At 34.6% G+C, this 13,005-nt stretch overlaps 1 protein-coding gene across 17 annotated transcripts in view; it reads right to left on the reverse strand.

Moving 5' to 3' along the window:
- Window positions 1-13,005, reverse strand: part of ZMYND8 (zinc finger MYND-type containing 8) — an 88,957-nt gene that overhangs the window by 20,941 nt on the left and 55,011 nt on the right. For 14 of the 17 annotated variants that reach the window (XR_003254104.1, XR_003254120.1, XR_003254089.1 and 11 more), the window contains 6 exons: window positions 11,949-12,036; window positions 11,339-11,394; window positions 10,148-10,225; window positions 9,187-9,302; window positions 7,548-8,029; window positions 3,851-3,991 (listed from right to left, as the gene is read on the reverse strand). Coding sequence is in view for 2 of the 17 variants with exons in the window: in XM_026069121.1 (XP_025924906.1) it covers window positions 3,851-3,991; window positions 7,548-8,029; window positions 9,187-9,302; window positions 10,148-10,225; window positions 11,339-11,394; window positions 11,949-12,036 (961 nt within the window). In the remaining 15 variants the exon portion in view is untranslated. The remainder of the gene's footprint in view (window positions 1-3,850; window positions 3,992-7,547; window positions 8,030-9,186; window positions 9,303-10,147; window positions 10,226-11,338; window positions 11,395-11,948; window positions 12,037-13,005) is intronic. The other 3 variants (XR_003254138.1, XR_003254097.1, XR_003254137.1) reach the window with 1 other exon arrangement.

Raw genomic sequence — 13,005 nt, forward strand, 5'->3', positions numbered from 1 at the left:
TAAGAAAATGGAGCTAAAGTTCTCCTTACTCTAAACAAGACTTCTGAGATTGAAAGCAAAGCAAACCGAATTCAAAAAGTGCACAGATCAGATCACCTCATTTGAACCAAACAGATGAGTGAGTCAAATAAATTACTGACAATTTCTGTGCAGCCTTCTGAAGCTTAATCATGTAATTTTATCCTTTAATTATTAATATGCAAATCCTTATCTTGCATCGCTTTTTCTTCACAGAATGTTCTCCACCCAGTTTCAGCAAAATAAATGGATATTTCTTTCCCCAGTTACCCAGTGATACTTAAAAACTACAGACTACAGAAATCTGGGCTCCATATGTCATATAAGGTTCCATATTCCATGTAAGGAAATAACAAACTTATTTCATTTTTCCCTCCACAATATTCTTTAGCTAACTACACCCAATCCACTCTAATTCCACAATAGTAACAGCAATATCATGCTTATCATAGAATTTGATTCAAAGACTTCACAGTGAAAGAGATGTCTTTTAAATGGTTTAAATAGTTTGTTTGCTTTTTAAATTTTTTAAATAGTTTAGATAGGCTTTTTTTTCCTCCCCATTTTGAGGAAACAGGACAGAAAATGAATGACAAATCAGAGCACCAAAGAAATTAAGTCAAATCACAACTGCAAATCACAGCTTAATTAAACTCTAGCTTTTCTTTAACTGTCCCAGAGAGGCTGAAATAAAAATCGAATTTCAGAGTCTAATGTCCACCTAAACTGTCAGCAGGTAATGCTTTGCAACATACAAATTGAAGTTTCCTCGACTGCTAGGCTGGGCAAGCTCTTGGTGAAGTTTAAATTTTGTTGTGATGGAAGAAATACTCATAAGAATTAACTGTGTTAGTCTATTTATTTTCTAAAACTGCACATTTTAAGAAACTGCAGTGAATTGCTTTCAATAAATGTCATTTACAGTGCCAAAACAAATAAGTCATCTAATTCCAGCGCATATGTAAAAAAAAGACTTAATGTATTTAACCGTTTCTTCCCATAGCTATTCCAGATAATGCCAGAATGACACCCTACAAATACTTACAGCAGAGTCTCATACATTTTGCTCCTAAGTGCTGTAAGAACATATAAGGAGAACATCGTCGCTGTACTAAGACAATGCCCTATCACGGAGCTGACTGCATGGAATGGAACAGCGTGATAGCGAGAACTTTGTAGCAAAGGACCATGAAAATCAATTTCCCTGACAAGATACACAAAATGCACCAAGTGCTTAATCAGAGTTTTAGCCAGTGACAGATTCTGAACTAGCCCACAGCCCCTCCAGAACAGAAACAGACTCGACATAAGGGAAACCCCTGGGGGAAAAGGCCAACTGTAGCACTTCACTGACACGCTGACCTTGCCAGAAGGAAGCTAAGGAACTGAGATCCAGGTGCCACTGTTACCTGGTGGGTGCGCTGCTACAGGAGGATTACAAGTCCAACCTCAATGCACTCTGTTCTAAAGCACTGTTCTAGTCAACATTTTCATTAATTATTGCGACAATAAAATAGCATAAAATCTGTGGACAACACAGAAACGGAAGCTGCTCCTAATTCTTTAGAAAAGGTGTCAGAATTCAAAATGTTCTTAATAAACTGCAGATGATTTCTGAAACCAAGAAGCTGAATTAATAGCTGTAAGTGAAAAATACAGCATTTAAGAAGGAGTGGGAAAAAAAAATTTTTTTAAATGAGGAGTATCTGACTAAGGAACAATACAGTGAAAAAGAGCTTATGGCTCTACAGTAAACATGAGTCAATGTGATGCTACATTTCTATGGTTTTATAATAAGCTGTTCTATTATGAGCTCATTTTCAAAAACATTGTTTCCTTTTAAGCATGAGAAGGACAGAATTTCAAAAGGAATCAGCACTCCACAATAGTTCTTATTGAAAGGATCTGAGTGCTGGGTTTTAAAAAATTCTTCCACATATATATATATATATATATGTATATATATGAAGAAAATCATAGAAAGTTTTGCTGTAGAACATGACAAATACAGAATTACTGTTAGTTAACTACATGGCAGGATACAAATACAGGCAAAAATGGAAGAAGGCGGGCAGGATGAAGACACGAGACACTGTAGTATTTCCCCTGGGAACCCTACATCTTAACATACCAAATAAATCTCTGTCAAACCAACAAGGAGGTCTCATTGAAAAGACCTGGACTTCCGATTTGCCCTATTAGTAGAAAGCAAGCAGAGTAAAGGGCAGAGAAACCCACTGAGGAGAAATATTCAGGTTCTCATCTCCAAACTCTTTATGTTTTCCCATCACCCATCTAAAAATTTTCACTCATTATTGTGTCCGAGTTGTTCTTCTATCTTTTCTGTCTCTGTCATTCATACAAGGACAGGTCTCATACCATCTGGAATATAATCTTTTTTCCAAGCAATCTATGTATAGTATAGCTTCGTCATTCCCATAGCCCATTTTTCACTTCAGCCAGTCTACCGGTAACTACAGCTGGCTCGCATCCATTATTTTTCTTTTCCTGCTGCTGAACTGGAGGGCAATCATAGGAGCCCTTCTAGTTCTCTGCCCAACGTATATAAGTGCCTTTCTATTCTGGAATTTCACTTCTGTTTTTTCAGAGCGAATCCCTGTTTGCATGATGCTTGACATTGAGACACAATGACTCATATCTGAAAGCCATACAATTCGCAGAGGAATCTGTCTGGCACAGCTGACACTCATCATCCAAAGAGAAAGGGCTGCCATTTTCATTCCTATTAAAAACAGCATATTTAGCAAAAGAAGCTTCCCTAAAGCTGAACAAATAACTGATATTCTATCTGAAAATGTGCTGTTATTTTACAGTGATCCTCATGAACCATCGCACCAGATTTTCCGTTCCACCCCATTTATTCAAAATATTCTGTGTCCCAGCTAATGTCTACCATCTGTGATTCGCACTATTTCAGCACCACATTATTTCTTAAGATTTGTTGCAAATGAATCATACCTCAGATAACAAGGCAAACAGCTGCAGTACAGCAGAAGAAACGATTCTATGGTTATGTCAAACAGACAGCTTAACACTGAAAAACACCCTGTAAGCTTGTATCCACAGTGAAAAGATCTGTAGCTCACCAAAACCATGAATTCAGCATTCAAGCTCAAGCCTTCCTGGATTCATCTAAGACCCAGGGGCAGAATCCTGCCTCTTCATGAAATATCACAGGACTGTAAAATGTAGCCAGTATTCAAACACTGAGCCAGAACACAGCATGACTGAGGAAACCTATTTACATCTGTTTGGCTTTCAGAACTATTTTACCTAGTTAGTACTTACCCACCCCATCCTTCAAAATACCAGAATCCCCAAATTTACTTTTTAGGAGTTTCAAGACATCTACTAATTCCTTTCATCTGTAGCTCTACCAAGAGAGGGATGGTCCAGTGAGGAAGCGATGGGAACGTGGCAAGGCAGAAGACACCATAGTAAATCCGAAATCCTAACAACCACGAGAAAATCTTGCCAAGAATTCACTGAAGAGACTGAGGGTGAAGAGCGGCAATGTTCACGTACCTACAGCCTTTAGAACCTTACCCATTATTTAGACACGATAATTTGCACAGTCCAAGTAAAAATCTTCCCTGAACTACTTCCTTTCATCAACAAGAAGAAACAGTAATATAAACTTTCAATTCCACTTTAAAAAATAATAAAGAATAGCTTATTTGATGAAACAATAATTACACACATGCTTCATTTAAAGCCATATACAAGAAAGTTTGTTCATATTATCTTGTATTGACACCACTGTAATTTATTCAGCTATAACAGTATTAGACTTTCAAAGGTCAAGACTAACCAAGATTAAGATTCAGAATGCTTCCTGGAGTGGAAGTTCTTTCTTGCTTAGCAGAAATTGGTGTTGAAGCTTGAGGAGAGAAAGGTTTGGGGCTGCCTGACAAGCTCCCTGCTTGACCCGTTCTTGTTGGTGCTGGAGAAGCTGAAAAAGCACAAAATTAATAAAGACAAATTTAAAAATAATCAGAATAAAGCCACTTTCACTGGGACAAAACAGCTTTTAAACCCTGTAAAAGCAGGGAAAGGATTTTTGTTTAATAATTTCAACTTTGTATTATACCTCCATTATAAGTTACAATTATTGCTTTAATATTAGTTTAATAAAAAAAGAAATTGTACTGAAAATAATTTTATTGCAGCTGCTTTGTCAGGCCAAATGTATGTTTACCCTCAAAAACATTCCATTTTAAGTTATTGAGAGTTTCTAACCTTTGAGATTTGGTTATTTAAAAATTATTAAAGTCTTGACACTCTGAATTGGCACCTTTTTATTTCATGTATGTGGGTAAACATTAAAAAAACACCTACCCCAGTTTCTAGATACTTTAAGAGAGAATTAAAAGCACAAATCACAGCAAGTTTAATGAGAGCAGCTCAAGATCAGTGACCAAATCTCTCAGATAAGGTAACAGGATATTCCTATATATACACACAGTATAAGCAAAAGCCTATGCTTTAAGTCTTCAAAATATCCATGAAGTAATGCTTCAAAAACACAAAACTTCTGGGAACAGCCGGACAGTCTACAAAAAGAAGCATCTGCAGGCTGTTACCTAAAAAACCCCCCCAAAACTAAAACCCCCTTTCTGTCAGCAAGACTCATTTCTGTCTGTTTAATCTCTGCCTAACGCTTTGAAGATGTAATCTTAAACTCACTCCTAAACTCTTGCTCTTTCCCAGTACATCAAGCATTGTCCATACATTTTCAGATTCCTAAAAGGCAGTGATATCTGCTGTTTCAATAACTACTTCCAAGTTATTTTCTTCCTTTCACTCACACAACAGACATCAAAACCTGTCAACGGCATCCAAATACAAACATTCCTGTCGAAGCATAGGGCAGTGACACTACTTCAATTTTTTTACAGCCAACAAATAATTTCATTTAAATTTTACTCAGAACACACAGATTCCAGTGCTGGCGCAACTAAGTTTATACATAATGTAAGTATTACAAAAGTTAGTGTTTCTAACAATATTCAGGTAGAAATGCCAGGTGAGAAACTGAATATACTAGTTAACTGCTGTGAAGCCAAATCCAGCACTTTCATGTACTATGCGAAAGGGTCAGTAAGGCCTCACAAAAAGTTAGAAAAAATCCCCAGAACTACCATGATAGACAAGAAGCCAAAGAACAGTGTAATATCTACCATCTTCTTTTATCTTTATCTGACAAAACAGCTTTACTATGACTTTCCATGATTATGTCCAATATTATAAAGAAATAATAATGTAGTATAATAAAAGCCCTACATTTTAAGACAAGTAACACTATTTGGCAGCTACACCTTACGTATGAAAGCTGTACACAAATATGTTCATGATAATTTATGTATAAAGTGGTATAAATAGGAAGAGTTTCTCCTGGAGGCAGCGAATAACTCAAATAATTGGTGCAAGTCCAGAGATTTTCTGAGATTTTCTTTACTTTGTTACATGAAAATGCTGCTGATGAATTATTCCTATTGACTTGGTATTCTCTACTAAGAAAGCCATGTATTTTGATATGTTTAAATTTATTACAGTTACCGTGACATCACTTTCATAAGAGGGATAGAAAGTTGTGAATGCAAATTTCCTATCACAAGATACTTTTTGTACCCAAAGTTAGTTTCATGTCCTATCCTTTACTGGCTGCGAACAGTAAGAGTCCTAAATGGCTACCTGTCAGGGCTAAAGCACAGTCTTGTTGTTTTTTGCAGGGCTACTGTCCATCTGGATTTTCATGTTTGTTGGTCTGTTTTTAAGAAATTATTAAATAACATTGCAGAACAAAGGAATAAGCATGACAGTTTTATTTTATATATATATATATATATATATATATATATATATATTTTAAACATTAGACTTATCCAAAGGCACGTGTGGCATGCCCGTGTTTTGGCACTGATTTCTCTACCTGCAATACTGATCTCAAAAGCAAAAATTAACTAAATCTCAAGCTTATTTTTCGCTGTCCTGATTCCCCCTTTCATATGTGCCTATCGCTAAGTAATACAGGACTAAGAAAAAAAGTGTATGTTACTGATGCCCCTATACAGAAGCTGAACAAATTAGTCCATGCTCCTACTGTAGAACAACACCTCCCTAAAAAAGTACATCCACTAGTTTGAAGGAGTCTTCTACAACTTCCACAGAGGTTATTTTAATATTAAACTGTCTAAAACAAAAACCTGTAAGGAAAAAAAAAAGAGCTCTCTCAAGATTATACAAATAAAAGGAAAAAGAAAAGAAATATATCATGGCTTTTTCTAAACTTGATTCTTCTTTTGGGTTGTAATTTCAAATATAACAACATGAAATAAATTCTGTGATGTTGTCCACATCAAAGTAAGTTAATTTAGGAAACTTTTGCTCATTGTCATGCAAGTTGAACTAGTTTTTCCAGGCTCCAGATTTTTATGTATATTCATGTATCTTTTATATGTAGTTTTTAAAAGTTTCCTCTATTCTTTCAGCTCTCAAGGTCAAGAAGTTTCTGCTTCCAAAAGGTTTCAGTTTCCACTGAAATTTCACCTATTTATATGCCTGTATCTAAAACAACTCTGAAAAGAAACTCTGAAAAATTAGGCCCTGCCAAAAACTGTACCAAAACCATTGGTCACAATAGAAAATTTCAGTCATTCAAAAACATGCAACAAAAAAGCTGCAAAATTGTATGTTTAGTTTGAAACAATTATTTGCAAATAAACTATCTATTAGGCAGGATTAGTAAAAGTTTATGTTCAATCAATTTCAAAAGCATTACCAAAAAAAACCCCAAACCCAGTGTTTTCTCTAAAAACCGCAACTCACAACAGACTGATTTAGCTTTCTTTACAAAGAAATCCTTTTATCCAAAACTGAAGTCTTATTAACAGTCACATTAATGAACATATGACATCTTTTGTTTCACATATTGACGGTTATTTTTTAAGGATGACAAATGTAAGGCCCATTCAGATAAAGAGGTTTGCCTGAATGTCACAAAATTAGCCAGCAGTTGATGTGGGACTACACTGTAAGTCTGTGAAGTCCAAATTCTGTATTCGTTAGTCCTTTTATCTCTTTACCCACTGTGCCTATTGCAACCATAGTTTTACCATATTTTAGCACTCAGTACTAAATGGGGGAACACTGTGGGTGAATTAAGCTCATTGCCTTGAAAAATGGCTATCAGATTTTAAATAGAATACTCCTAATCATGGCAAATCAAGCTTTTTAATATCTATTTCCACCCTTCATTCACTTTGACAGTTACAACTATTTCCTGCCATTTAAACTAAAGGTTTTTGGTCACCTTTCAAGATTATTTATTCCTTCTCAGTGCAACAGAAAGGACTGTTATTTCTTATGTGTGAAACTGAAAGTTAAGCTGGTCTTTTTTTCTAAACTTTCTTCGTAAAATGATTAATAACAACATCTGTCTTTGAAAAGTACATTTACTAAAACCAGTGCATTAACCAAATGCAGTCAGGTCTCCTCATTTTTTTTACCTGTATTTTTGTCAATAAAGTCCATGGATTCTTCACTTGCGCTAAAATGACTGGAAGTTGCTTTTTTCTCCGCATCCTGTTCAACATCAGATCCCGTGTGGACTGATGAGTTTGTACTCATTGGTGACCGCGGCATATCCGTCAGTGAAATCCTGCGACCTGCACTACTGCTCAGCATCGGCTTGCTCATCAGAATCTTGGGTGATGCCGTCATATCAAAGTTCAGTTTGATTTTCTCTTGTTTGTCTGTCTTTGCAGTTCCAGCAGTTGGGTTTGCAGGGTCTAATAACATTTGGTATTGATTGTTGGGAGTATACGGTGTCCGGAAAGGTGCGTAGTTAAATACCCCAAACTTTCTACGAATGTTATCAACATAAACCTCCATCTCTTGCATTGCACTGTTGAAGATGCTTTTAGTCTTTTTCACAGAAAAAGGAATTTCTTTAGACATGAGGTAGCAATTATTTATCGGAACCCAGGCCCTATATACAAAACAGAAAGATAATCAAATTTAATATTAAGGATTTGACATTGGCAACTTTTCTGCACATACTAATTTATTTTATCCTAACCCTAAGGATACGCACACATCAGATACTTTCAAAGGACCATGTTCACTTTCCTTTTCTTTTAATAATTCATTGCTTAGTCTTGGTAAATAAGTAAACAGCATGTCTTAGACTACCACTAGCTTATTTCTTCTACTCCAGTAACACATACAACACAAATGAACACTGGTCAGTAACGACAAGACATTCCTAATCAGAATATTCTGTACAACTGTATGAAGATCACTACTAAACAATCTTTCAACCGAGATGTCACAGTTAGCAGAAAAATAGAAAAAGCAGGTTAGAAAGCTAATATTTCCTAAGCACATTCTTAAAAACATAAAGTTTTATTTTTACACCCCATGCCAGGGTGATCAAACTCCACAATACTAAGAAAACTTTTATCACCAAGTTTTGGACAGATTTAATTTATTTTTCATTCAGACTCTAAAACCTTGCCTTCCAAGATAAGAGAATTCCAGGAACTTTGACCTAAATATATCATGGCCATATACAGTTTTAAAGTATATGTTTTAATAACTGTATAGATTTGTATTTTTGATTCATGATAAATGAATTAGTATTCACCATGGCTGCCTCCATCTAAGCAGAGGGTTGACAAGTATAGAAAATATGAACTCCTTCCTAGAGCAAAACTGGCGCTTGCAACAAGGATTATATTTTCTACTTCTATTTCATTTTTTAAAAATACAATTCTTTGTAGCACAAAACTACAGTCACAGGAAATAACTTGCATATTGACTAAATGTTTAAATATCTTTTTTTACTGTGTCTTAAAAAGTTTATTCTAAAAAACCAAACAAATAGAGAGGTAAATTTAAGAATAAATGAATATAGCTTAATTGATACAAAATATATAATTACGAGATTATATATGTATTACTCTGGCAAACGTGATTTATATTTTACAGAATTCACATAAGAAATAAAAACTATATATGCAAAAGTATTATATAGTTTATTACGGTCAAGCTTCAAAAGATAGGACAGCAAAAACTCTCAGAGTAAAGAATTACAACAACAATTTCTTAAGCACAGCCAAAGATATCCTTTGGTTAAATTCCCACCTGTCATGCTGGCCAAAGAAACGGGCATCAACTTGCCCATCTTTATCCCTCAGTGCTTTAGCAGGCCAGAACGGAAAGCCTTTGAGTTTAGCCCAGACCAAAGGGTGAGGATTGCTCTAGAGGAAGAGGCAAATACACAGTTAGAAAATACAAGCAGTTTTATCTTCAAAATCAGGTACACAAAATGATTTTTAAAAATTGTATGTATATATTAGATTCAATCAAGACTCAACACATGCAAGGCATTTGCCAAATACAAGATATCATTTTAATATATACGTGATATATACTTAATATATAAAAAGAGAAAAAAGAATAAAAAAATTACAGATAATATCTTAAGTATCTCAAATAAACACATCCTAATAGCACTTTTTAAATTTATTTTTACTTAGTCCCTTCCAAATACTTCTTCAACATAACCTAAATTCGGCCTAATCTCTAATTTCCATTTAAGTACAAGATGATCTGATGGATTACACACTTCTGCTTAAGAATCTTAAGAAGCCTTTCCAAGTCTGGTTTATTATTAAAATCAACCAATCTATTAATAGGTCATAAAACAGAATAAAGTCTAAATTCTCAGATCCACACCTATAAAAACAGACATTCATATTTCAGAAATCTTATCCTAAGTACCACCTACAAACACAGGAGTAGATATCTTATATTTGAGGACAGAGAAACTGACAACTGCCTGTTGAGATCCTCTGCAAACAGTTATTTCTGACTGAACCAATTGCTTTGTGAAAGCGAGCGGTCTGACAACTAAACATGTTGAGATGATCTTCTGACTCCACAAAGCGAACGATTCGCCAGCACAAGTCACTGAGTAAACTAGAGCAGCTTTCGTTGACTCAGTAACCACCACGGGTTTAAAACAACGGAGGGATAATAAATGGGAGTCAAATGGAAGTTTTAGTTTAGTGTATTAGCTAGACTACCATTATCTTTAACTTACACAAGGCTCACAAAACCAATTCTCTCGTTTTTGGCAAGCAGCTAAATAACATTCCGGACATACTTCAATTTCATTCATCTGAAAAGAAAAAGCAGTTATTGAAGAGCTTAAACACAATCAAAGGTATAATCAATAAGTACTATTATGGTAGCCTGTCCAGGTTAGTAACATCAATTTTCCACAAATTCATGGCCATAAATTGACCTGGACAGAGTTTTACTTCCTCTGAAGTCAACAGAGTTTTGAGTGACACCAATCTTTTTCTACACAAGGTGCACATTTCAGTTAATAAATCAGTCACATTTTTACACCCCTCTTCAGACTATAATCTGCCATTTACTCCAGTGATAAAAAAAAATCCTTACTTTGTGTAATACTGTTGTGTTTACACACAGTTTACACAAATACTGTTGTATTTATTCCAGCGACAAAAATATAACCTCACTGTAGGCATTTAATATCATAAAAATTTGTGCAGAATCAAAAACATTTTATTCCTCATACTCATATTACATAAATCAGTTAAGAAATTGAGCTCTAGTTATGTATTTAATTTCTACTATTAAAAACTGATATATTCTCATAATTTATGTGAATCATGGATATTTCTGTGCCAAATGGGGGTCAAGAAAGCATTTGGCATAATTAAAAAGAGTCAGATCATCAGTTCAAAATATATAGTTCAAAAATACTACACTTAGAATAGCATTTTTTTTGTAATACAAAATATTATGGATTATCACTGAAATAAAATCAGTGCAAATGATCAGTTAAAAATGGATGCAGTCATTTTTGTATTCAGTAACAGGACTTTGTATATTATTACAGCAAATGAACCACCAAAAATGTATCTATGAAACGGAAGATCTGACTCTCTTCTTCCAGCTCCAAACATTCATTTAGAAGGTAGGTGTATTGCTGCAGTATCCATGTCTCCTTTCTTTTTTTTCCTCACTGAAAGTCTGAATTACACACAGTGGGAATTCTAATGGAAGACACATTAGCAATGCCCCTGCCAAAATCATTCTGAAGGCCATGGGTATGCATATCTAAATGTAAGAAAGACTATACAGATTATATTTATATAATACACATGATATAAAGCATTTAATATTTCACTCGAATATCTGAAATAGAATTAATGATTTAAAAATACAGACAGAACAATTAAGTTAACTGGGATACACATACCTCATGCTCACAGATTTTGATGATGACTTTTGCTGTTTGTGTCAATTTGTGATTTCCTGAGGGATCAAAAAAAAAAATGCTTTAAGCAAGAAAATTGTTATGTTAAAATTATAATAAAAACAACAGATTTTGTTTACAAAGAAATTTACATTAAAGACAAAAGAGAACATCTGAAAAGACAATTTAAAACAACTATGTATAAAAGTAGGTCCATCCACAGGAGCATAACACAGTAACTACTCTTTAAATGTTACTTTTCAAGCTTATTGCAGCCTGCCCATCAAGGATATACTGTTCTTAAGTGACCAACATGTTGTATCATTCATTTTCTCCTTAAGTTTCCTATAAAGCACTGCATCATGCAAAATACTAAAACAACACATACTTTCTATTTGAAAAATTTTAAGGTGGAATGAGCAAGTGACAGCACAGACAATATTTGGTCCTAGAGATATATGTAAGACAGTTGTTAAAAAATTCATTTGGGCTTAGGAGCTACAGTAATTAACAGGAAGATAATTTCAGCCAACTGGAAATCTACAAATTGCTCTATGACTATATTCATTCTGAAGTTTCATATTCCAGGAAATAAATACATATCAATACTTACCCCCATTGTAAATAATGCAGTTGTGCAAAATCCATTTGGCATCAGCCAAAAATGCTTCAGTGCAACCGTACATTTTCTTTTTAACATTCTGGAAAGAAAAATTTAAGAATATATCAGGAACCAGAAATGAATTAGAAGTGACATCCTCTTCCCGAACAGCTTTCCTCATCAATTATACTATCAATAGGATTACTTATGTTCGGTAAGACTTATGATTCTAAATACTGAAGAATCTGTCAAATTCAGCACATCTTTTGATTATCCCCAAACTGTAGCAACTGTCTAAATGAATTCCAAATAATAAATTATTTAAATCAATATCTTAAACTTTTGAAAAAATATGTTAATATTCTGAGGCACTGTTCCACTCAATGTCTCTGCAGAAAACTGAGTACCCAATTTCTTCTACTGGTGTATTACTGCTTCTCAGCATTTTTAACTTTTCCAGGACCCAGACAAAATTATAGGCCATATTATATATGACAGTAGGCTTGATTTACCAGTCTACCCACTGGGTAAAGTAGCTTCGAGTAGACAAAATCATTACAGTTGGCTACACCTTTATACCATAAAGACATCAACCTCCATTGTAAAGATAGGGAGAAGGAAAACTCTTGGTATCTCTTCACCTTTTCACCAGGTCCTAGCAGAACAAAACTCTGCAATGCTCTGCTCTTCATTAAAGCAGTGGAAAATTGAGAACTTTTTCATAATTTGAAATTTTTAGCGTATTATTGGCCTGAGAATCAAACTCCCAGAGGTCAACCTCTTGACTGTTTCCCTTTTCGCCCACACCTATGGGCACAGTGGAGATTACAACATTTGCTGAATGATCAGTAAAATGAGCCTGGGATGGTCCCTGCATACACACACTCAAATGTTTCTAAGACAAATTAATGGGACAATGATGCATTAACAGCTAGTAAACATCATGGTCACATGCAAACTCTGGTTAATGAAGTCTCCCCACACAACGATTACAGGAATCCAACAGATTTATACAGGCGGAGATCATCACTGTAAGTTCTTTTTTTTTTTCATACTATTTTTACTGAGC

This window comes from Apteryx rowi, unplaced genomic scaffold, assembly GCF_003343035.1.
Source record: "Apteryx rowi isolate R43461 unplaced genomic scaffold, aptRow1 scaffold_0, whole genome shotgun sequence".
In the NCBI taxonomy this organism is placed as follows: domain Eukaryota; kingdom Metazoa; phylum Chordata; class Aves; order Apterygiformes; family Apterygidae; genus Apteryx; species Apteryx rowi.